The sequence below is a fragment of the Aplosporella prunicola genome, assembly GCF_010093885.1.
Source record: "Aplosporella prunicola CBS 121167 unplaced genomic scaffold K452scaffold_20, whole genome shotgun sequence".
Classification (NCBI taxonomy): Eukaryota; Fungi; Ascomycota; class Dothideomycetes; order Botryosphaeriales; family Aplosporellaceae; genus Aplosporella; species Aplosporella prunicola.
Genome location: NW_022983548.1, coordinates 16,392 through 39,011, shown reverse-complemented (window position 1 = coordinate 39,011; position 22,620 = coordinate 16,392). Strand labels below are relative to the sequence as shown.

The 22,620-nt window shown below is 58.1% G+C and overlaps 11 protein-coding genes across 11 annotated transcripts; 7 read left to right on the top strand and 4 right to left on the bottom strand.

Moving 5' to 3' along the window:
* Window positions 1-816: 816 nt before the first annotated feature.
* K452DRAFT_320381 (uncharacterized protein) lies at window positions 817-3,203 on the bottom strand (the record flags this gene model as incomplete). The annotated part of the gene is made up of 2 exons (XM_033544319.1): window positions 817-2,409; window positions 2,487-3,203. 2 exons carry the CDS (start codon window positions 3,201-3,203, stop codon window positions 817-819), a joined length of 2,310 nt encoding a protein of 769 aa, XP_033394928.1.
* A 1,319-nt stretch (window positions 3,204-4,522) lies between these two features.
* On the top strand, window positions 4,523-5,346 carry K452DRAFT_289763 (uncharacterized protein). Its single transcript, XM_033540887.1, has one exon. It carries the CDS (start codon window positions 4,582-4,584, stop codon window positions 5,092-5,094), a length of 513 nt encoding a protein of 170 aa, XP_033394927.1. The 5' UTR covers window positions 4,523-4,581; the 3' UTR covers window positions 5,095-5,346.
* Window positions 5,248-5,710, top strand: K452DRAFT_73568 (uncharacterized protein). The gene has a single exon (XM_033547076.1). The coding sequence runs from the start codon at window positions 5,401-5,403 to the stop codon at window positions 5,674-5,676; it is 276 nt and encodes a 91-aa protein (XP_033394926.1). The 5' UTR covers window positions 5,248-5,400; the 3' UTR covers window positions 5,677-5,710.
* A 2,966-nt stretch (window positions 5,711-8,676) lies between these two features.
* K452DRAFT_352515 (uncharacterized protein) lies at window positions 8,677-9,820 on the bottom strand (the record flags this gene model as incomplete). The annotated part of the gene is made up of 3 exons (XM_033545779.1): window positions 9,269-9,820; window positions 8,800-9,221; window positions 8,677-8,692 (listed from the first exon to the last, which is right to left on the bottom strand). The coding sequence occupies exons 1-3, from the start codon at window positions 9,464-9,466 to the stop codon at window positions 8,677-8,679; spliced, it is 636 nt and encodes a 211-aa protein (XP_033394925.1). The 5' UTR covers window positions 9,467-9,820.
* Window positions 9,821-10,316: 496 nt separating this feature from the next.
* K452DRAFT_300294 (uncharacterized protein) lies at window positions 10,317-10,757 on the top strand (the record flags this gene model as incomplete). Its single annotated transcript, XM_033542317.1, has 3 exons — window positions 10,317-10,333; window positions 10,408-10,550; window positions 10,618-10,757. The coding sequence occupies 3 exons, from the start codon at window positions 10,317-10,319 to the stop codon at window positions 10,755-10,757; spliced, it is 300 nt and encodes a 99-aa protein (XP_033394924.1).
* Window positions 10,758-11,453: 696 nt separating this feature from the next.
* On the top strand, window positions 11,454-12,142 carry K452DRAFT_73577 (uncharacterized protein). The gene has a single exon (XM_033547077.1). It carries the CDS (start codon window positions 11,603-11,605, stop codon window positions 12,011-12,013), a length of 411 nt encoding a protein of 136 aa, XP_033394923.1. The 5' UTR covers window positions 11,454-11,602; the 3' UTR covers window positions 12,014-12,142.
* A 348-nt stretch (window positions 12,143-12,490) lies between these two features.
* K452DRAFT_289756 (uncharacterized protein) lies at window positions 12,491-14,367 on the bottom strand. Its single transcript, XM_033540886.1, has one exon. The coding sequence runs from the start codon at window positions 14,343-14,345 to the stop codon at window positions 12,606-12,608; it is 1,740 nt and encodes a 579-aa protein (XP_033394922.1). The 5' UTR covers window positions 14,346-14,367; the 3' UTR covers window positions 12,491-12,605.
* Window positions 14,368-14,597: 230 nt separating this feature from the next.
* Window positions 14,598-15,853, bottom strand: K452DRAFT_300292 (uncharacterized protein; the record flags this gene model as incomplete). The annotated part of the gene is made up of 4 exons (XM_033542316.1): window positions 14,598-14,956; window positions 15,010-15,483; window positions 15,546-15,654; window positions 15,707-15,853. The coding sequence occupies 4 exons, from the start codon at window positions 15,851-15,853 to the stop codon at window positions 14,598-14,600; spliced, it is 1,089 nt and encodes a 362-aa protein (XP_033394921.1).
* A 244-nt stretch (window positions 15,854-16,097) lies between these two features.
* K452DRAFT_320376 (uncharacterized protein) lies at window positions 16,098-17,362 on the top strand. The gene is made up of 2 exons (XM_033544318.1): window positions 16,098-16,514; window positions 16,567-17,362. Exons 1-2 carry the CDS (start codon window positions 16,261-16,263, stop codon window positions 17,225-17,227), a joined length of 915 nt encoding a protein of 304 aa, XP_033394920.1. The 5' UTR covers window positions 16,098-16,260; the 3' UTR covers window positions 17,228-17,362.
* Window positions 17,363-17,728: 366 nt separating this feature from the next.
* Window positions 17,729-19,036, top strand: K452DRAFT_73532 (uncharacterized protein). The gene is made up of 2 exons (XM_033547075.1): window positions 17,729-18,830; window positions 18,896-19,036. Exon 1 carries the CDS (start codon window positions 17,893-17,895, stop codon window positions 18,541-18,543), a length of 651 nt encoding a protein of 216 aa, XP_033394919.1. The 5' UTR covers window positions 17,729-17,892; the 3' UTR covers window positions 18,544-18,830; window positions 18,896-19,036.
* A 427-nt stretch (window positions 19,037-19,463) lies between these two features.
* On the top strand, window positions 19,464-21,306 carry K452DRAFT_300289 (uncharacterized protein; the record flags this gene model as incomplete). Its single annotated transcript, XM_033542315.1, has 4 exons — window positions 19,464-19,633; window positions 19,734-20,024; window positions 20,096-20,271; window positions 20,345-21,306. 4 exons carry the CDS (start codon window positions 19,464-19,466, stop codon window positions 21,304-21,306), a joined length of 1,599 nt encoding a protein of 532 aa, XP_033394918.1.
* Between the last annotated feature and the right edge of the window lie 1,314 nt (window positions 21,307-22,620).

Sequence of the window (22,620 nt, the reverse complement as noted above, 5' to 3'; positions counted from 1 at the left end):
CCCTTTTGAGTTGAGCGGCTGAAATTGTCTATTTCCTCTTTTCCGTGTGAGGCTGGTTTTTGTCTGTTGGTTTACCGCCTAGGAGGCTAGAGAGGTAGTTTCTCTGGAGTCCGGTTTCTTAATACATTTTTTACCGATTTTCCTAGAGTAGCGAATAGTCTAGTAATACGTAGGATATTGATTCTATATCTCCGTATTCGTATTTATCGTTGTTTATCCGTCCTATTCGTTTTCGGTGCTGGTTGAGCTAGTAGTGGCTAGTTCTTAACTGGGCTAGCAGCCCTGCTAGGCTACGTGGGAGCTTGTCGTAGAGGTGCCTTACGTATAGTCCCGGAATCGCTATATCTACGTTGCGGAGGTGTTAGCCTTTCTCTAACGCTCTCTATTCTTTATTCTATTGCTTATATGCTGCTTCGAGAGTTGTTTTAACTTGCAGCGGTATTAAGGGTAGGAAGTTATGTTCTCTAAGACGTGTTGTGGCTTGTTTAGCTAGCTTGTCTGCTTCCTCATTTCCTTGGATACCATAGTGGCTTGGGATCCACTAGATCGTGAAACTTATTTAAAGACTTTCATGGAGAGATTGGGCTGTACTGAGGATAGACCGTACGATGCTTTGGCCTGATCTCTTTTTATATCTCCTAGTTAGAGCTTGGAGATGTAAGAGTGATTGATTAATTGTTTGCCAAAGCCAGATGCTTTGGCGGTGTGTGCGCGTGTTTGCGAGCGGAGAGACTACTCTCTCGACAGTTCTGTTCTGTTCTGTACTGTACTGTACAAATTACTATTCTTATTACACCCCCCACTCCCACCGCGCCATCAAACAACCCTAAACCCCCCACAAGCGCACTCATCCCACGCCTCCCCCGCCATGACGCCCCGCACATACGCTGCGCCTAGGAGCATCCACTCTTTCCCTCCTTCCCCTACCCCACCCACCTCACGCAACACAAACGGCACCCGCCCCCCACACACGAGCACGACGCTATCGCCTGCTTCTGCCGCAGCTGGCACCAGCGCCAGCCGGCCCCGTGCTGTGCGCGCTAGCCGCCGATGATGCGCCATGCGCATCGCGGATGCGAACGCTGCTGCTGCTGTGGAGGCGGTGGCTTGGGCGTCTGTGTATATGTCTATGTCTGCGTCGGCGCTCTTGTTTTTGATGTGTTCTTCGTCCCACTCGTCCTCGTCCTCGTCTACTTCACTGCTCACACGCGAAGCATAATCATAATCCACACCCTTTTTCTCACTGCTCCAGTCGTCTTCCTCCTTCTCCTCCTCCTCCTCCTCCTTCTCATCGTCATCATAACCATCCACAACCGCCTTCTCCACGACCTCATCCACTCCCTCCCCAGCATTACCAACACTCCCCCTCCTCCCCCCAAACACACCCCACACCCCCCGCCACCGCCTAGCCCAACCCGCGCATTTCGCAGCCTTGCGCTCTGCCTCCGCGACGGCGGCGCGCTCTCGCTCGTCGGCATAGCACCTGTTGTCGAGGTTTGCGAGCGTGGCGAGGCCGGGTGGGGAGATAGATAGGGCGTCTCTGTGCACGAGGGCGCGGGCGCGGCGTTGTGCGGTTAGGAAGGCTGCGTAGTTGTGGGCGTGATGGGGTGTGGGGGTGGGGGTGGGGGTGGGGGAAGCGGCGGCGGTGATGGTGTCGATGTAGGCGAGGAAGGGGGATTCAGGCTCGGGCTCGTACGCGGGATTGTTGGTTTTGGGGTGGTGCAGCGCGAAGCGGTGCCAAGCGCGGAGAGTGCGGAGGTAGGCGGCCAGGTGGGCGAGGAAGACGGTTATGGCCGGGAGGTTATGTTCTAGGAGGTCAGCGCGGGAGGCGTTGGCCCAAGCGTTGAGAGTTGAAGGGGGGAGGAGGGGCGGGATGAGAGCGGGTGCGAGGGCGGCAATGGTGTCAATTGCGTGGCCGGTGAGGGTGAGTTTTGTTGGGGTTGGGGCTGGAGGGAGCTGGAGGACTTGCGAGAGGGAGCGGTTGCCGCTGGCTGTGAAGGTGAGGGTGTCGGAAGGGGTGGATGGCTCGGATGGGGCTTTGCCCTCGACGAAGAGCACGTCGTCCCAGTTTACGGTGGGCTGTGCGATTAGGCTGCCGACGAGGCGGTGCAGTGGCGTTGTGCCGGCTAGAGAGCGCGTGTGCGCCGGGCGCTGCGTGAAGGGGATGGGTTGCTCGGACGTGTCGCTCCAGTCGATGGCCCAGGAGGGTAAGTGTGGGATGGAAGAGCGGCCGTGCTTGAGTTCGAGGAGGTCGAGGTTTCGTGTCTCCCAGAGGATGGCACATGCGGTGTTAATGTAGAGCTCACTGAGCGGGATGTCGTAGTCGATTCTTAAGCCGTAGGCTTCCACGTCGGTGGACGTGAGTTCCAGTAAAGCAAAGACTTTGTCGCGGGGGTCCGTGGCTGTACGCTTCCGTGTGCGATGGAGTAGTGACAATAATCTCCATACTGGAATTCGCCCCATCGAAGCCTCGGCACCGCTCGTACGATATCCGGCAAAGCCCATATGCTGGTGAATAAAGGAGCAGTGTACATTTGCAACAGAGCATTGTAAAAGCTGTAGTGCTTCTCGCCGCGTCCGCGCCTCTCAATGGGTTGGGGGTTGCCGGGACGATCCAGTGGAGTAAACGCGTCAATCCACGTCTTTTCAATTGCATGGTGCGGCATGCTACCAAAGCACGCATAACGGGGATGCAAGTGTTCCTCTATATACGATGTCATTATGAGGCCGAGCTCTACCTCGCGGGTCCAAGGACCCAGCCACGCATGCTTGAAATGGGCACGTGTCGCGATCCTACTGCGCAATGCTGTCTGCGCAGACTTTTCTTGGATGTCTTGGTGGTTGATGCAGAGCTCCTCAGCCCAAACCGCGGTAATATTCTCGTCCCACTGCGTGTCCCAGAAGTCAACACTGCGGAAGGATAGGGCCGAGTGGAGGCTTGCGGAGATGGAGAAAGAGGCGCCATTGCACGTAATAGTCTTTTGGTCGGAATGTTCGCCCCAAAGGTACGTCCAAAAAGAAAACTCAGGGCACTCGTTCAGTTTATGCACCTTCAATTCCAGACTGATGGGTTCTTCCACATAGTTCGCGGAGCGATCGCGATTAAATAGCGAGTCATCTGCGGGAGGACGTTTGTAGTGAGCGAGGCGAATCCATGGCGAGTCCTCTTCGGGAGGAAGTTTTTCGTAGGTGAAAGAGGTCATGAGACGGTTGTCCAGGATTAGGGATTTGACTGGCAAAAATGATGTTCGTCGACAAAAGGCAATCTGTGAGGTGATTTCCGGAAGGAGGAGGCACAACATCGCCGAAATTTCCCCGGGTTGTGAACAGGCTAGAAAGGGACAAGAGCGAGGCTAACCATATATTGATTGCCTGATATAATGACACATATGTAATCAATGTGTCCTGCGACCCGTCACATCTGCTTCCAAGGCATCTGAAAGGGACGGCGGTGGCAATCACACTCGGTGCTTCCTCACATCGACTGACATCGGCCCATGGGCATGTAGATGCTGGCAGCACCCTTCGATATTTGGTTTATTGAGCCACCCTGGCCCTGATTCCCAAAGCTCTCTCGCGCTAATTAATCGAAGGCTCGGTATATCTGGCCGGGTGTGACAAGGGCTGAAAAATTCCTGGCAACTCCTTCAATGCTTGCAAGAACCAACTTCCTGGGCTTGGAAAAGTTGGATTACCGGTACACTTGTCCGCCCTGAACAGTCGGTCCACGTCTCCTTTGGACGACATTGCAACGGTGCATGTGGTGCGTGTTGAGTGATGTCGCTCTGAGCTGGCAGTGTTGCTCAGTGTTTCGACAGGGGCGGAAATCATGGACTACCCACGAATTGTCAAACGCGTCATATCTTAAAATTCTACCAGGCCATACAACAAGGTGGTTCTTCGAAAGTTGTAGACTACAAGTCCCGAGTACGATCAGTCATGACAATTAAGTTGTATACCTATCGAGGTAATCATTCGGCTTTTTCAAGCTCGGGTGTGATCTCCGAACCTCTGGTTGGCGGAAGACGTGGACAGTAACTCTAACTCAGCTCCGAAACTCGGGTGTCGTACGCTGTATGCCACTTACTTACAATCTAGACACGTAGCCCAGCTGCAGCAGCAGCATACCAAGGTCCCTAGGAAAGTATGAAGGCACACTCAAAATGTCATTCTGCTGCATGACGCCATCACGCAGCCTCTAGCGCAATCAACGAACAAAAGTCTCGCTCCAGACCTCAGCTTCACTAAAAAGACGTGCCAACATGTGCGGGCACTACTTTTCTGAAAAACACGCCACCAGAACTTTAGAATTCCATAAAAGTATTATTATAGCCGGCATTTCTTACACGGCATAATCGTCAACTATAACCGAGCGAAGCCCCAGAAGCCAATATCATAGTAATTAAGCAAGAATCAGCGTAATCTGTATAGAGCCACGAAATTACTCAAAACCCAACCAATCGCCTTTACTCACCGAAAAGAAACGTCCCCGCACAACGCGCCCTAAATAAACTTCTCCTACCCGAATCCCCGCAGCGCATCGTATCCCGGCCCGCATGTCTTAGCCCCCTGCAGCAAGCGATGCAGATCCAGGCCCTCTGGACTCCACCACCATCAATAGCAGCAGCCGCCAACACACTCACCACCACTACAAGCATAACCAACCACCACATACACGACAACACCAACAGCGCGAACCAACCTCCTACCCATCCTCCACATCCACACCGCCACCCCCAACCCCCCAGTCCCAACCCCAGAAAAAGCAACAACCCCAATCACCCCACCCCGCATTACGCTGCATATCTTCAAACCGACCGCCCATCCGCCCGCATTAGACAGCACGCACCACATGAACCGACCCGATTGCGCCCACGTACGCGCGCACAGCGCAAGAACCCCTGGCGCACCTCCCCCGCACCCACCCACCGCACACTGCACACTGCACGCGCCCCACAAAACAACAGGAAACAGGAAACAGGAAAAAGAACACAACACAGAAGCAAAAAAAGCACCCCCGCACCCACTAGGCCCAGCGCTAATTTATCCGTCGCGGCGCCGCCATGTCGGTCGGGCGGGCGGGATGCCAGTTAACTAACTAGGCTGCGCAAGCCGTTCCGCAGTCCCCGATCCCGACCCCCGACTGCGGGTGTAAGGCGTCCCGGCGCTTATGTGCTTCGGCCGAGTGACTGCGTGGCTGGCTAACTGGCTGGCTGGTTGGTTGTTTTGCTCGGCGAGGCGGGGCGAGGCAAGGCGAGGCGAGACAAAGTAGAGGCAGAGGGGCAGCGAGAGGGGGGAAAGAGCGGTGACGGCCGCGGACGAGCGGAGGACAGAGAATGGAGGACGGAGGATGGAGGGTGGATGCGGTGTGTGTGTGGGTGGGTGGCTGTTTAGGTGTGTATGTATGTATGTATGTATGTATGTGCAGTGAAGAGGGTGCTGAAGGCGGAAGAGGATGTGATGAGAACGGCTGGAGGCGGGAGCTTCGAGCAGAAAATGACTGTGGTAGTGGTAGTGGTAGTGGTAGTGATGGTAATACCTAGCAACAACAAATTCTCAAACGAGCCGTGCCTGCGTGTACTTCTAGGTAAGGTAAGCACTGCCGTCCACCACCATCCAGTCCAACCCCAAACGAGCGAACGACAAAACACTAAAGAAAGAGTGAGTAGTAAGTAGTAACTTTACACCGAACTCAATCCAATCTCAAGCGTACACTCTCATCCCCACCCCAAATTCCCAACCACCTACTTCTTCCCCCCACTAGCCGACCTCCTAACACTGACCCTTCCAGCCCCAGCCTTCAGCCTCTCCCCCAGCACAGCGCGCCAGCCACTCTTCTGCCTTGGAGAAACCCCGCTGCCGCTCTCCGTGCTCTTCCTTCCCGCACCAACACCCAGATCCAGCCTCTCGCCACCCACAACCTCACCACTGACGCTGCGCCCCTTCCTCTTACCCAGCCCCCACTCCCCCTTCGTGATCCCGTTCCCGTTCCCGTTCCCGTTCCCGCTCTCGTTACCGAAACCCAGCCCTTCACTACCAACACTGCTTCGCTGCTCAGCCAGCGACAATGACCTTGCCGTCGTGGTCTCGGTCTCTGGCTCCGCCATCGTGACCACAGACGCCGGCTTCTCGTACCAGGTGCTCGGGCGCGAGGACTGCGCGGTCGAGAGCGCGGGCGTGGACGGCACGCTCGCCGTGCTCGTGGCGTGGTGTGTTTCCGAAGAACGAGGAGGGAGGGTTGGCGTCGGGGATGGGTGCTGCTGCTCGGCTCCATGCAGCGGCTGTGAGGATGCGTGCTGTAGTTCAGCAGCGTGATCCGTCGTATGCGGGATCCCCCCCGCCCACCACGACGTCGTCTCGCCAGCGCCGCCGCCGATGCCGTGCCCGTTCAGAAACGTGCTGCGCGACGGCGTGTCCTGCTCGGCTGCGGCGTCGATGGCCTCGTCTGCGTTGACGGGCTCAACAGCTCCAGCTTTAGCATCACCAGCAGTAGGCGTAGCAGGCGCGGCAGTGACAGCGTTGCCGGTGGTGGCGCCAGCAGCAGCAGCAATAGCAGTGGTAGGCGTAGCGCCCTCGCTCTTCCTCGGCGTCGTACCCACCGGCGTATGCACAAGCGGGGTAGCGGAGCCCTCGGTGCCACCGCCAGGGGGGCTACTGCTCCAGGCGTCGTAGTCGCAGGGACGGGTCGGCGTGGTGCCGGTTGGTGTGTTGCCCGTGTGGATGGACTCTGGTGTCGCTGCAGCAGGCTCGATTTGCGGGTGAGAAGGCGACTCATTAGCACCAGGCCAGCCGTTAAAGAACAGTCTCGGAAAAGCGCCCTGCGCAGACACCGGCGTGGCGATCTTGAGGGGCTGGCCGCGGAAGGCCGTGGGCGTAGGCGTAGGTGTAGGCGTAGGTGTAGGCGTAGCCGGAGCCTCTGGCTTCGACTCCGCCTCCACTGGCTCTGCCTCCACGTTCCTTGCCCCCTCCTCCACCTTCCGCCCCGCCTCTTCCTTCGGCTCCGGCGGCGGCGAAGCCACAGGCTCAGACGCAGGCTCAGGCAATGCAGAAGGAATCACCAGCGCCTCCAGCCCCCTCTTACTAGCAACACTATCGCCAAGCAGCGTCTCGGGCCTCTCAAGCGCCGGCATCTGCACCAGAGCCTCGGCGGCGTGGGCGGTGGCGGTGGCGGTGGCGTCTGCTTCTGCTGCTGTCGTTTGCGAAGTGCCGTTTAAGGCGATTGTCTTGGTGAGGTTGATGTTGTCTGTGTCGGGTTGGGGTGGGGGTGCTTGTTGTTGTTGTTGTTGTTGTTGTCCAGCTTCCTTGTGTTCTCTTTCCGCAGGCTGTTCAGGCGCGGGCTGCTGCGACTCCCGGACCTCCGTGGGCTCTTGTGCCTTTTCAGGCTCCCGAGCTTGCTCGGCCTCTTCCTCACGAGGTTGGTGTAAGTCTTCATGCTGCTCATGCTCTCGCAGCGGCAGATCAGACGCCTCAGCCTCCGCCTCCCGCATCAGCACACCCGCCCCCTCGCCTAGCCCGGTCTGCTCCTTTCCTCCCGCCTCGACATCAGGCACATCTTCAACATAAGGCTGCAGCGGCAGCTGCTTGCCCTCCGCATTGGACTTACCTTCGTCCTTCTGCGCCTTACTTACCTGATCCGTCTTCACCTCCTCACCAAGCCCCGCTGCACGTTTCCCCTCCTCCTTCCGCTCCACACGCTCCTCCGTCCCCCTCCCCCTCCGCGAAACCCGCCTCTCCATCTTCTTCTCCTCCCTCCCCTTCCCCATCCCTTTACCCTGCAGCGCATCCAGCACCGTCGTCGGCGTAAACGAGTACGCAACCGAGAACTCGGTGCTGCGGCGCCCGCCGCCGGGCTCCGATTCCGAGCGCACCGAGTGTTTGAATTCTCTGGGCGCCAAGGCCGAGAGCGGGAGTTTGGTTTGTGACGAGGGTTTTTTGCCGGTGCTGGCTGCGCGTTTGAGCGTGCTGGATGAGGAGGAGGCGGAGGGTGAGGGGTGCGGTGATGGTGAAGCGTCTTTGGGGGGGAGGGATAGCTTGGTGGGCGATGCTGTTCTTGTTGCTGCTGCTGCTTTTGCTGCTGCGGCTTTGGCTGTCGTGGTACTGGGTTTCTTGCTCGCGCTCGAGGAGCGGTGGAGCTCTGATGAGGAGGCTTTGGACGAGAGGGGCACTGATGCTGGAGCCGGCTTGGGCGCAGAAGCAGCAGGTTTCTTCGCGGAGCTTCCAGAGCGCTTGAGTCCCGATTCTGGCTCAGAGCGAGCGGTAGGGTTTTTCGCCGAGCTCCCAGAGCGTTTAAGCCCAGCCTCCATCGTAGGAGCAGCAGCTTTCTTCGCATTGCTCCCCGAGCGCCTAAGCCCCGGCTCAGCCTCCGCACTCCTAGCAGCCTTCTTCGGCGAGCTTCCAGCGCGTTTGAGCCCAGACGCAGGCTCAGAACGCGTGTTGACTTTGGGTTTCGCGTCTTTAGTCGGGGCAGGCTCAAAGATCGGAGCAAGCGTCTTCTCGGCCGACTCCATTGGCGTGGGCGCCGGCGTTCTGGGCACTGCGTGCACGCCGTCCTTGTCCGGGAAATAGGCGCCTAGCGGGGAGGGAGGAGGCTGCGGGCCGTCATTTTTAGGGAGAGCAGGGATGCCGTTTTCAAGGCCAGGAGCTGGAGCAGGAATGGGAGGGGCAGCAGTAGCGGCGTTAGCGGACCCGTTCGCTGCGCCATTAGCGGCGCGTTTAGCAGCACTGTCAGCGCTGCCATTAGCTTGCGGCTCCTCCGGCTTCATGCCCTCATCCTTCTGCGCCAGCTGCAGCGTCTTGAACTCCTTGGCCTGCTCCCTCTCCTTTTCCGCGTCTTCCTTAGTTTTTTTCCGCTCGATGCGCTTCAATGTGACCTCGAGGGACTTCTTGCCCGGCTGGATCTTGCCGCGCAAGCCGTTGTCGTCGCGGTCAAAGTACAGAGCCCACTGGCCGGGCTGCTCCTCGACGGCGACGAAGCCCTCCCATTCCTCGAACGTGAGGCGTCGGTCTTGCCGTGTGCAGTCGAATGGCCCTGTTAAGTGCGGCTGCGCGCTGTCCCGCACCCCGTACTTGACTTCGTACGTGTCTTTGTCGATGTAGATCCAGTTGAGGATGGGCGCCACGGACGTGATGGTACTGACCAGGCCTTCGTATTTGGTGTCCGGGTAGGGGAGGTAGTAGCCGTGAAAGAAATGCTCGTCTTCGCCGCCATTGCTTATATAGAGCTACGAAACTCAGCCATTGCCGTTATGAAGAGAACGTAGATACCAACCTTTGCATTCTTCAAGGCTATGAACTTGCCATTGAGTTGGGAGGCTCGGTGCGAGACCTTGACGCAAGTGACAATGAGGTTGCACCTGCGGGCGCGATGTTCCTCACGGCGATTTTTGGCCTGGCCTTGGTGGATTGCTTCCTGCGTGCCCAACATTGCGGGACAAGCTGTGAGGGCCAGGAGCATAGACAGGCTCATGGGGAACAGAGGAGAAGAGGGGAAAGAAAGAGATGGGCAAAAATTGAGGAGAGTGAGATAACGCGCGGCGACAACGACAGAGAGAACGGGGGAGAGAGAGCCAGTAGCGGGTGCCGCGCGCGCAGGAATGCCGTGCCGAGAGCAAGGCGTTACACGCTGAGCAAATTTCACAGCCCATCTCTTCAAGGGTTGGCCGAAGGGCCAAGTGGCGGTAAAGCAGAGTGCAGGAGCCGAGGCAAGCGGTGACACTGCAAAAGCAACCTCGAGCCTGTGGGCAGCCGCCGGACAGACGGAGGGCGTTGGGTCGTTCGATGGTTGCGTAAGTGAGGCCAGGAACAGAAACCCAGGTACACTACAGGAGGTTGCACACTGAGGCGAGCGGTGGCCTGACATGATGAAGTGGGCGTTGCAGCAACCTTGGCCCTCCGCAAAACCCCTCCACTCGCTATGGCGCGGCGGACCGGACCGCGCCAGTGAGATGTGCCGATCGTGCTCCTTCGTTTTTCCACGCCCGCGGAACCGGGCCCAGAAATGTCGGATGATCCTCAGATCACCCTTGGTCGCACATCCCCAGATCCACGAGCATTTGCTTGACAACTCATTGTGCACGCAGCGTGCTACCAGAGCATCATCCGAGGCCCGGAAAAGCAACACCGCTGTGGCCTTTGGGGACACCACCTCTGATGCTGCCGAAAAGGGCGGAGAGAGTTCTGGCCGCCGAGGGTAGATAAAGAGCCTCGAATCCTCCTCCTTCAACACCAGACTCAGCAGCACATTCACTTCCACCACCACCACAACAACAACCACCATCACCAGCTTCAGCCTCATTTTCCCCACCACAACCACCGAAATGGAGACCACCAACCCGTACGCTCTCCCTTCCGCCTCTTCAGCAGGCGGCCAGACAAGCAACCATCTCTTCAGTGACTGACACATCCCAGCACCACCCTCGACAACCCCGCCTACGCCTCCGACACCTCCGACGAGCAGGCACGCGGTGGCCGCCGCGCCAAGTCCAGCGTCGCTCTGGCCAGCCGCCCCAACCACCCCGATACCCGCGAGGGCAGCCTGAGCCAGCCAGCCGGTAAGACCTTCCTCCTTCCCGCCTTTCGAATGGCCAGCGAGCGGTTTGACTGACGAGCAACCTTCAGGCTCGCTCCTCAAGGGCGCCACCGACGCCGACGGCAAGCCCAAGGATGCCGCTCTCTTGCTGGGCATCAAGCTCGACCTCGACGCCGAGATCCACCTCACCGCCCGCGTCAGGGGTGACATCACTGTCGGCTTGTACTAGACGCAGCCGCAAGTGCGCAGACCAGACCAGGCCCATGCAAAGAAAGAGTCAGATAGGAGATGCACAATACATTCAGCAGAGCCATTGGTGATCGAATCCGTTGGTTGAAAGGGGGGGGCGACGCGGCGGTAATGGTGGACGGTGGGGCAGAAACAAAACCCGGGGGGGCCTGGAGCGGCTTACTGTAGAGCGGCTCAATAACAAATGCTTCTCTCCCAAATGCTGCTTTCCCATGCTCTTGCCGTGACTTTTTCGAAACTGAAACACGCACCGTTCGAGGAGCCGCAGGTGCAGCCGCAGGTGCAACCGTAAGTGTAACCGCAAGGGCACATCCCCCGCCCTTGATTGGGCCGGGGAATTACATACGCCCTCTGCAGCCCGGGGTTGCGTTTGTCAACCTCCGACTTTCAGCATGCACGTCGACGCAAAGAGACGGTAGTAGCTGGCAGCATCCCTGAGCGAGGGAACCCTTGCACGCATCCCTGAGCACATCCCCCAGCCCAGAAAGCAAGCGAGTCGCGTCTGGGGAATCCCTGCCCGTGCGCATGTACTACACGGACTGCGGACTGCTCTGGCTCTTTCTTCACGCGTCTGCGTTTGCGAGCACGAGCTGAGCTCGAGCGCGGGTGGCTACCTAGGCGCTGGCTAGGCTTGCCGGAAGCTTTGTCGTTGGTAGCCTCTGGCGCTTAAGCCACTGGGTTGCGGTGCGGCCATCGGATGGGGTGGAGACGGGATGCGGAGCGGCAGTTTGTCAGAGGATTGGTGGTCGAGGGGTAGGTTTAAACGGCTGCTTGGTAGGTAGGTAGGTAAGGCGGTTGCGGCGGCGGCTGGATCGGATCGGATCGATGGGTGTGATTAGTGAGCGGGTGGGAAGGACTTGCCTGACTGTCACAAGTCTGCTCGTCGCGTCTCGAAAGCCTCAATCCACAAAGCCTCAATCGCATACCTACACACAAGGCCTCCCTCTCCGTATCGACAGCCATCAGTCAGCCTCACACTCCACAAACAACCCCGCCACCAAACCGCCCTGTACCCACGCACCCACTCACTTACCCATGCCTACGCAGCCGCACGGCACGAGAAGCACCGCACTGCTCCCACCCTCATTACTCACCCTCATCCTCATCCCTACTCACCCCACCAACCGCACCCACCCCCGGACGCAAGCAACCGTATCCCCGCTGCACGTTGCCGGGGCTGCGCGGGCACTTGAGTGTGTATGTGTGTGTGTGTGTAAGCGGAGCGGTAGCGGGTAGCAGTAGTACGGGGGACGGGTGGTTGCTGGGTTGCTGGCTTGGCGGTGCGGGGATGGGGTAGTGCGCGTAGCAGGTAGGGAGGGACATACCTACCTAGGTATTCTTCTCTCTCATCCACCCCAACCCGCTTCACAAACCAAAAAGCGCAAACAAACACCTGCACGCACCCCCACCCCCTCACCATGCCCGTCCCATCCGTCGCCATCCCAAACCCAAAATGTCCAACTGTACCGCCGTAGGCTCCTAGCACCACGCACCTACCTAAGCAAGCAAGCTCTTCCAATCTTCAACCAATCCCCCACGAAACCTGCACTCGTTTGGTGAGTTTGCGATCGAGTATGGATGAAAGTGCTTGGTGGAGTGATGGATGGTGTGGGGAAACCGTTTGCGGGCTGCACGTGCTGTGCTGTTAGCGAACAAGGCGCGACAGGGCAGCGACCCGGAGGGCTGACTTCTACCACGTAACCTATACTGTACGGCACGGTACTCCTCCGATGCATTTCCTTTGTACAGCAAACATGCCACTGAGTATGTCCTTGCACACCTGATGCTTTCTAACCTGCTAAAAGCGTACAACCGACCAAGGCACCTCCTACTTCGACACCCACCCCAACTCCCTTGCCACAATCCCCGCAACATCATCCGGCTTCTCAACCATCGGCAGATGGCCCGCGTCCTCGATCTCGAAGAAGGTGCCCTTCCCACCCGCATACCCCTCCGCCATGCCCCTCATGCCCACAGGGACCTTGCCGTCCTCCTTCCCGGCCAAAAACGTCCCCTGCGCATTCGCGCTCTTCATCTCGTCCCACAAATCGTACTTGAACAGCGCCTGCACCACCGCCCTAAACCCCGCCAGACTATTGCGCTCCACCGCCACCTGCACCTCTCGACACCGTCTCTCCGTGTCGCCGCCATCCCAGCTCGTGCCCGCAAACCAGCGCTTCACAGTCAGCTCCGCCAAGCGCGTGCCGACGACGAGCTCGTCGCCCGAAGCCACCGTGTCAATGTCCTTCCCATACAGCGCCGCAGTCGCGCTCTCCGCTTCCGCGACCGCGATGCGCTCGCCCCATGCCTTGGCGTTGCCCGCCGGCGCCGCGGCGTTGGTGTCGCAGGCAACGAAGCGCGTGACGCGGTCGGGGTGCTTGAGCGCGACGTTCAGGGCCGTTGCTCCGCCGAGGCTGACGCCTATGACGGCGGCGGCGCGCGGGACGCGCAGCGCGTCGAGCAGCGCGATGACGTCGGCTGCGAGCAGGTCGAGCGTGATGGGCTGCGTGCCGATGGTTTTGGAGGAGCGGCCGCGCGCGTGGTAGCGTAGGATACGGTAGTTCGCAAACGCGGGGTAGCCGGTTAGGGATGTCAGGAAGGCGTCCCAGATGTGCCAGTCGACGAGGACGGAGTTGATGAGGACGAGGAGGGGAGCGTGGGGGGAGGAGGAGCCTTCGAGGCGGTAGGGGAGGTCGACGCCGTCGGGGGTCGTGACGAAGGACTCGATGGCGCTGGGGGAGGGCCCGTTTACTGGGAGCGTTTTCGTGGCGCCATCTGGGGAGGTGAAGGGCTGCAGCTTGGTGTGCAGGAAGCGCGGCGCGGGGCCGAAGGTGTAGGTTTGGGCGTAGGTACGGCGCTTGAACGCGCTGACGGCTTCATCCATCAACTTGTGCAAGCGAGGCGTGCTGGATGCGGCTTTGTACTCTGGGCTCGTGCCCACGCCGTTCTGGGTATCGTATTCGTGCAGCGAGAGGAATTCCGGGTCTGCTTGCTCGGCCTGGTCTTTGGCTGACAAGGCCTTTACGATCTGCGACGTCTTGAAGCAGCGCGAGCGCCGATAGCCAGGGACCTTGGAGAGCATCGGGACGTGCTCTTCTTCGTAAAACTTCACTAGCTCTTTAATGCCGTGGCCAGGCTTGCAGCGAACGCTGACGGCGACGAGAACACCGCGGTCTGCGTCCTCGGCGTAGGCGTCTTCCAGATTCTGATAGCCGTCTCTTGCTTGCTCGTAGACAACGTCAAAGCACTTTCTATCGACGTCAATCCTTTTCATGACATTGGTCTCGCGCTCAGACTTGACCGGCGGACCCCGCAGTCTCAGGTAGGCGTCGGAGTTCAGCTCGTTGTTGTCGGTGATGTCGTACGCGGCCATCCACTCAGGCATGTCCTTGGACCCGGCGCCTGCATCGCCGAGATCGGTGGCGCGGTAACGGAAGCCGTTGGTGACGAAGGGGAGGCGTAGACGCGTCGGGCCGTGCTCGTTGTTGTACCAGTCGTGGAACTCCTCGGCTGGCAGGTCGCCATGCGGCTGCATCGTCACGTACAGCAGGCCAGGAACGGGCGCCATGATGTGCTGATTACAGAACTGGTGGCTTTGGATTGTTTTTTCCACAGTTGGAGGGCTGGAACTGTTTTTGTACATCTGCACTGGGCCGTGCACGCGATGATGCAGTTTCCCGTCGCTGCCTGCCCCGCGGTCGGCAACGGCGTCGGCAACGACCCCGCAGTATCATAGGTAGTTGAGACACAATTTCCACCCTCGCGACCCAAACCCCGTTGTGCCGCAGGGCTCCTGTGCTCCTACTCTACTGAGTTCTACCTAATCATACCAGATGGCATTCATGCCGAATCCAGGCTCCGTCACCTCGCACCTCGCTACTCGGCCCAGCCAGCCTTCTGTCCACCTATAGATCTCAATAAAGCCCACTGTGTCGTCCGTAATGGCAAGGTATTCATCTGTCCACGGACACGGCGCCACCGCATTCGAGTGGCCGCCGCTCGACGACGTGGGGTTCAACAGCAGCTGCCTCTCAATGCTTCCGTTCTTCGACAAACTAAAGGCGCTGATATAGCCCGGCACACCGATCGTATTCGAGCGCGACGTGGCAAAAAGCGTCTCCCCGCTGTGACTGACGGTCACGACATCGGCGCGGAAATTCTTCAGGTTGTAGCGAAGACCTTTCAAATAAGTCAGTCTCCGGGTAGCGACACCGCATCAGCGATTGACCTACCGGGTGGGATGAGCGGGAAGGTGCGGTGCGTGAACACGGGCAGATGCGTCTGCTGGTCAATCACGTATTCCGCGAGATTGTTGCCCGCCTCCATGAGCACGTAGATGTACTTTCCACTGGGGTGCATCTCGACCCACCTCGGGTGGTCGCCCGGGTCGGGTGCGGCGCAGGCACCCAGCAGCTCCAGCTGGCCCGTTTGCGCGTCCTTTTTGTGCGTCCAGATTTTGTTCGCGTACATGTCCGCCGAGTACAAATATGTCTCGGTCGGGTCGAAGACCATGCCGTGAATGCCCGTCTTGGGCTCGTACTCGTAGTTCTGCACGTTCTTCTCCAGCGCGCCCTCGGCGTTCACGGAGAAGACGTTGCCGCAGCCGGCAAAGTCGTAGAAGGGGTTGCCGTAGACATTATAGGGCGGCTTGTGCGCGGCGAGCACGAAGATGGCGCGCGTGTTGGTGTCTTTGTCGGCGGCGCGGGCTATGGCGGGGTCAGGTCAATCGGTGTCGCGACGCGCGTCGACGCGACAGGAGGAGACGTACGGTGACCAGCGACGGGGTGCGAACCGCTCTGCACAATATCGGTAGGACTCTTCACAGCGTAGCTGGAAAAGGTCTTCATCGACGCGCCGTAGATTTGCTTCTTGTCATGCTGCGGCAAGCGTAAGCGCGATCCGTGCTACCGAGGAGCCGAGGGCGCCCACGCTGAAGGTCATCCACGAGATGGGCTCGTCATGAGGGATCTCGCTGCGCTTGAGCAGGCGCAACGACAGGGCGTCGTCATCGAATTCAAAGGTGAAGATGGCGCCGGGCCGTGTCCAGGTGCCAACCATGAGGTGGTGCTTTGGCATTTTGGCGGGTGGTGTGGAGAACAGTGACAGGCAGGAGAGGCGCGTCGAGCTCCATGCGACGAGGCTCGCGCGCATCAAGTGCCAGGTCTCTCAGCCGCTCGTGGGCCAAGTGCGTGGGTGCGACGCAATGGCCGGGACGGTTGCTGTCATCGGTAGAGAGGTCGCGGGCGCGCAGCCAATGGGCAGGGCGAGGTTGTTAAGGCCGGTGGGGTCGAGGGGCAGCAACGCGGGGCCCTAGTTTGCGGGGACGGCAACGACGACGGCATTCATTCCCACGACTGACGGCGACTCGATTATGCTCTCCTTATTATTTAAGGCCTGCCGGCCGCTTGCAGCGGTGCAAGCCTCTTTTCCGTCACCCATTATTCTCCTCTCTCACAGCTGAACACCACCGCAATACCGCTCTTATGGCCATGTCATCGAACCGTTTCGATCCTGACTTCACCAAGAATGTCATTGAAGCCATCGGGCCCGCGTGCCCTCCTCGCTCTCGCTTCGTCTTGAGCAAGATGATTGAGCACATTCACGACTTTGCTCGCGAAGTCGAGTTGACGGCCGACGAGTGGATGGCCGGCGTCAAGTTCATCAACACCTGCGGCCAGATCAGCGACGCCAAGCGGAACGAGACGCACCGAATCTCGGACATCATTGGCCTCGAATCGTGAGTTCTCGCTGTAGTCTCGTGCCAGCTGAACCCTTACTAACAGCACCAGCCTCGTCGACGAAATCGCGAACAAGCACCTCAGCGAGACCGGCGAAGCGCCCACGTCATCCACAATCCTCGGGCCCTTCTGGAGCCCGAACGCACCCTTCCGTGAGAACGGCAGCAGCATCATCGAGAGCCCGCACCAAGGGCAAGTGTCGCTGATGCACGGCCGTGTCATCGACCTCGACACCAAGAAGCCCATAGCCAACGCCGTCGTCGACATCTGGGAGGCCAGCTCCAACGGCAAATACGACTTCCAGGACCCCGAGAACCAGGTCGACAACAACCTGCGCGGCAAGTTCCGCACCAACGACAACGGCGAGTACCACTTCTACTGCCTCAAGCCCACGGCCTACTCGCTGCCTACCGATGGCCCGGCCGGCGTGCTGCTGCGCCTCTTCGACCGTAGCCCCTGGCGTCCGGCGCATATTCACCTCATGATCACCCATGAGGGATACAAGCCCGTCATCACGCAGATCTACCCCAAGGAGGACCCGCATCTTGTCGACGACTCCGTCTTCGCCGTCAAGCCCGACTTGGTCGTCGACTTCAAGCCGCGCAAGGACGACCCCAAGGCCGAGCTCGACCTCGAGTACAACGTGTTCCTGGCACCAAAGGCGCACAAGGGAGAGACGTCGCAGACGACGTCGACGCAGGCGAACCTGTGAGGAGGATACGATGGTTGTTTATGAAGTAAAATACTTTTTGGGCGTTTTGTTTGCTGTGATACCTGGGCTTAGGTGGCAGTGTGTTTATAGCGAGCATGGTTGATATCTGAATTGAATACACTGTTAATATTCGACATGAAGTTCTGCTCGTTCGTTCAACAAAATGAGCTTCGATTATTACTTTGACATAATCTTGCTCACAACACAGCTACCCAGCTACCCGGCCCCCAACCCACTGCCGCGCGCATCTGCCGGTCCCCACAAACCCAAAGAAACCCGCCCGCACTTGGGCACGTCAGCGTCAGCAGCAGCAGCAGTCTCGTTTTTTCTTTTCCTTTGCGCAGCCGTGCCGTCATCCCGAGGCGCCCAGCGTCGGCAACGGCGTCGGCTTTGACTGCAAGAGCCAAGAGCGAAGAGCTACCCCGCACTAGCTCGTTGGGTCGGTAGCGTAATGTATGTAGCTACCACCCGTGGGAACGAGTATTTGTACATAACATAACCTTTTTTCTTCTTTCTTTGAACTTTGAACTTTGCAGCGAAGTGTATATCTAGCTACTCCTAACTACACACCTACGGCATACAACTACCTACCTATCGGCCATCATCATCATCATCATCATCACCATCGTCACCACATTACTATCACCACAGCTATCACCACCAAAATGCGCCTCCCCTACGCGCCCCCCACCCCCCCTCCCACCGCACCCCCCTCAACCCACGACACGTACGCGCGCATCCGTGAGCGCCGCCACCCCCGCCCCCTCATCCCGCTCGACCTCGCCCTGCTGCACTCGCCCCCCCTCGCAGACGGCTACAACGCCTTCATCGGCGCCATCCGCAGCGCCACGACCGTGCCGCCCGAGCTGCTCGAGCTCGCCATCGCGCGCGTCGGCGCGCTCACGGGCGCCGCCTGGGAGTGGCGCGCCCATAGCGCGCTGGCTGCGAAAGCGGGCGTGCGGAGGCGCGTCCTGGCGTGGGTGCTGAAAGGGGAGGAGGTGCGTGAGGATGTGGTTATGGGGGTGGGTGAGGAAGGGGAGGAGAAGGAAAGGGGGGATGGGGTTGAGGATGGCGAGGCGAGGGTCCTGACAAGCGTGCAGGCCGCGGTGCTGCGCTATGCGGATGCGATGGAAAGGGGGGCGGGCCGCGTGGGCTCGGACGTGTTTGAGGCCCTGAAGGGGTTTTTTGACGATAGGGCCGTCGTGGAGCTGACGGTTGCGGTGGCCGCGTATTGTGCGGTTTCGCGGATTTTGGTCGCGCTGGATGTGGGTGAGATGGAGGGCGTGCCGTTGGAGCTGCCGGCGGAGGCGGTGTGAGATGGAGTGTGAGATTCTTGTGGGGATGGGGATGAGGGGCAGTGGTTTTGCGTGATGGTGGTGATGGGTGTTGTGGCGGGTTTGCGTTGGTTGCTGTGATGGAGCTGGATGGTCTGCTGTCTTGGTCCGGATTTCTTTTACGAGTCGCCTCTTGGTGTTTTCAATCCACGTCTGCGAGTCGTCGATTGATCGATTTGCTGCTTAATGGAGACGCCAGATTCCGCTTTTTACAGTTGATGGTCCTCGCTGCATTGAAGAGCTGGGGGACCGGAAATATAGAAGAAAAAGTAAGCACGCGTCCGAATATCACTCACCTCTCGTCACCCACTCACTCACTTGCTCTGCCATGCAGCCACAAACCACGCACGCCTTTCGCCAGACACCCGACACGCCGCACACAACCTAGTCAATACCGGCAAACGTGCTGCAAAAGATACCGAAGGCGATGCTGAAAACCCGCCATGTCAAACAAAAGCCATTATCTATTGATGCCGCATGCCGACAAGACGCATTTTAGGTGCCAAACACCTGCCTTCGCAGCCTAAGAGACGGTTTGCGGCACCAGAAGACCACGTCGGCGCCAGACAACTCACGTGATCGCCCGCCTTCCCAACAGGGTAATTTTGGGACCTGCGTTCTTTCTGGGCGCGCACACACTGCGATCATGCGATTGAAAATGCCGCGGCCAACGCCGCGCTGGACACGCTGTCGCGTCCTTGTCTGCTCTGCTATTTATTCTGTTTGGGTTTCGGGTTTTGTGTTTCTTTCTCCTCATTTGAATGTGGTTTGTCTGGAAGTGCTGACCATCCATTACTACTGTTTTTTGGGATCTTCGGTTCCTATCCTGTGATTCGTCTTCCTCTATATTGCTTGGATCTTGTTGATATCGCTTCTGAAACCTTGCAGCAACGACACTAGGTATGACGACTACGATTCAGCATCCGTCTCTTGGCCAGATTCGCGGAAAGGCTGTCGACCATGTTACGCAGTACCTCGGCGTGAAGTATGCGTCGCTGAAGGATCGCTTTGCCGAGGCGGAGATGATTACGGGGCCAATGAGCGAAGATGTGTTTGATGCTACAGCATACGGGTAAGCAGTCCTTCCACAACAAGTAAAAGCACGTTAGAAGCAATGTTCATCGATTCACCTGAACTCGACAACGCTTTCCCCGGCGCTAACATGCGTCTAGACCGTACCCGGTCACTCCGCCTGAGGGAATGGACATTGAGTTCCAGGTAATCCAACACTCGCTCCCCAAGCCCGACCCCGCCCCAGTCATGTCGGACGTGGACTGCTTAAACCTCAACATCACGGTCCCGTCCAGCGTATCCGGAAAGCCAGCAGCAGGCCTACCCGTTCTAGCATGGATCCACGGCGGCGGGTTCCTCTTCGGTGGGAACTATTTCCCCGCGTACGATTTCAAGCGCCTGGTCAAGCTGGGCATGGAGATTGACAAGCCGTTCATCGGCGTCAACATCGGGTGAGCAGGGCCCAGCAACATGATATGGGTGAAGTGAAATGGTCATGCGAGCTGACATGCCTTCCGTATAGCTACCGCCTCGGAATCACTGGCATGCTCACCTCGTCCGAAATGCGCGCTGCCGGATACAAGCCGAACAACGGGCTGCGCGACCAAGCCGTCGCGCTGCGATGGATCAAAGCGCACATAGCGGGCTTCGGCGGCGATGGGGAAAACGTGACAATAATGGGCGAAAGCGCGGGCTCCGGTAAGTCCTCCCCACACCCATACCAACGCGTCCAAAGCAGAGAACAAGTCCCCTCGACTAACACGCCCCACAGCGTCCATCTTCCACCACCTGCACAACACTTCCCCCCTCTTCCGCCGCGCAATCCCCATGTCCGGCACCCCGCTCCTGAGCAAGCCGCGCTCGCCCGCCCAGGCAGAAGCCACCTACAGGGCCGTGACAGCGGAGCTGGGATTGAGCAAATACACGCCCGCCGAGCGCATCGCCCTGCTTAGAACCATGCCCATGGAAGCCCTGCTAGCCGCAACACCCGACGAACTCTCCCTCATCCCCGTGCAGGACCCCGCCACCGTCACCGCGCCCACCAGCCTGCGCGCGCTCGCCGCACTCACACCCCCTCCCCACCGTCCCTGGTGCCAGCACCTCCTGACAGGCTCCTGCGCCGCCGACGCCCACGCCTTCACCTACCTCGCACCGCGCGCCTTCGAAGCCTCCGCTGCCTCTCTCGCCCAAGCCTTCACTGCCTCCGTCTCCGCCTCCCTCGCCTCGACCCCCGCTCTCGCTTCCAACCTCCTCGCCGCCTACGCTATCACACCCGACCTCGCCCGCGATGAGGCCGAAAAGCGCATCGTAGCCTTCGGCAGCGCCACGGCGTTCGCGGCGCCTGCTCGCACGTACGCGGGCGCGGGTTTGGCGGAAAAAGCACACGTCTACGCGTTCGAGGTGCGCAATCCGTGGAAGGGCCCCTTCAAAGGCCACGCGACGCATATTCTGGACGTGGCCTTGGTGTTTGGCAATTTTGAAGAGTTCTTGCCTGAGGAGGTTAGGGGAGTGGCGAGGGCGTTTGCGCGGGACGTCGTGGCGTTTGTGGGGGGGGAGGAGCCGGGGTGGGACGGGGTTAAGGGGGCTGAGGGGGGTGAGGTACGGGTTTATGCCGATGGGGGCGTGGGCGTCAGGGGCTGGGCTGAGGGCCATGTCTTGATGGACGTTACGCGCGATGTGGGCGAGTTGGATTTGTTGGCTGGGGCTTGGGAGGCGTTTTTGGGGGGGCAGTAGACTGGTAGGCTGGTGTTGGTTTTGTGAGTAAAGGGAGTTTAGAGACAGTGGAGTCTATACGCATGTACGTTGATCATGCACTGGAGCACGAAATTTTGGATAGCTTGTGTTGAAGTGTACGCAGTTTATATTGCTTTTTCTGTGGCTTAGTCATTTAGCACAGGGTATAAGAGGACTCCGCCTACCGGGCTCCTAACAAGATCATGCCACTCATTGCTATCAATTGAAACCCCATTCATTGCAACAGTTATGAGCCCGGAAATGCGTTTGATGCCTTCTACTATCTAAGCGCATATCTACAAAACAATACTAACGTCTTAAGGCATCTAAGCGTCGTCTGCACTCCTCGCTGTTAAGGACACGTTTCCAGTTATATATTATCCAATAAGCAACACTTTGCTATTATCCATCAGCATTATCATTAATCATCAAGCTGAGTACTCTTTGCATTAAATACACGAATTCGGCTAGCGCTAATATTCTTAAGTTACCGTAGAAGCACCGTACCGACTCGCTGGCACGGTCGCATAAAATACTAAGTCGGTCCGATAACGCCACATAATCACGATAGCTTCCTCTAAGCCAATCATCGTCCTTAAATCCTTACACGAGTAGGAGGAATAGTACTTTATTATCCAATCACGGGTAAAGAAGGCTAACGTCCTTAAGTTTATCGATCTAACCTAACCGACTCTTCCTAAACAACTAAAAAAGCCACCGAGGCTATTAGCCCCGGAAAACGATAGCTCTACAGCTAAGCTTTTAGCTAAGAAGCTAGAATACGACTTCTACAAGGAGGATAGGAAAGAGTATAATCGCAATATTAAGGATATCAACGATATCTCTTCGCTTATCAAGGATTCGATTAGCTTCTCTCTATAGCTACTGCTATAGAACCTAGTAGATACGTACCCGTATAATTAACTACGTATACTATAGGCTCGGCTACAGCCCTTACGCGATATATAATAAGACCTTCTACTAAACTAGTTAAGGCAACTAGAGAAGCCGCCAACTAATTAGAATATCGATAGATAGCTTACCTAATAGGAAGAGACCATCCTTAAAGCTCGAGCAGTCGACCTACCTAACGTTAGTAGTAAACAAGACCTTAGGTCATTCCTTAGACCTCTCCTCTAGCATAACTCGCAGTACGCGGCTCCAATCTATTAAAGGCTTATTAACGAAGGGTCTTTCTATAATAAGAATATAATAGACCTTATCTCTAAGTATCGTAGATACACATAGTAGCTACGAGCGGTTACTAACCCTAAGACAACTCGGTCTACCTTCGCCGCCTTATTAAAGGGATAA

Excerpts from the sequence above, each read along its gene's own strand:
- K452DRAFT_289763 (XM_033540887.1), top strand. The coding sequence starts at position 4,582 with ATGCAGATCCAGGCCCTCTGGACTCCACCACCATCAATAGCAGCAGCC.
- K452DRAFT_320376 (XM_033544318.1), top strand. The coding sequence starts at position 16,261 with ATGGCCATGTCATCGAACCGTTTCGATCCTGACTTCACCAAGAATGTC. Across the intron at positions 16,515-16,566 it reads GACATCATTGGCCTCGAATC|CCTCGTCGACGAAATCGCGA; the intron begins GTGAGTTCTCGC and ends TAACAGCACCAG.
- K452DRAFT_73577 (XM_033547077.1), top strand. The coding sequence starts at position 11,603 with ATGGGTGTGATTAGTGAGCGGGTGGGAAGGACTTGCCTGACTGTCACA.
- K452DRAFT_73568 (XM_033547076.1), top strand. The coding sequence starts at position 5,401 with ATGTATGTATGTATGTATGTATGTGCAGTGAAGAGGGTGCTGAAGGCG.
- K452DRAFT_73532 (XM_033547075.1), top strand. The coding sequence starts at position 17,893 with ATGCGCCTCCCCTACGCGCCCCCCACCCCCCCTCCCACCGCACCCCCC.
- K452DRAFT_289756 (XM_033540886.1), bottom strand. The coding sequence starts at position 14,345 with ATGGCGCCCGTTCCTGGCCTGCTGTACGTGACGATGCAGCCGCATGGC.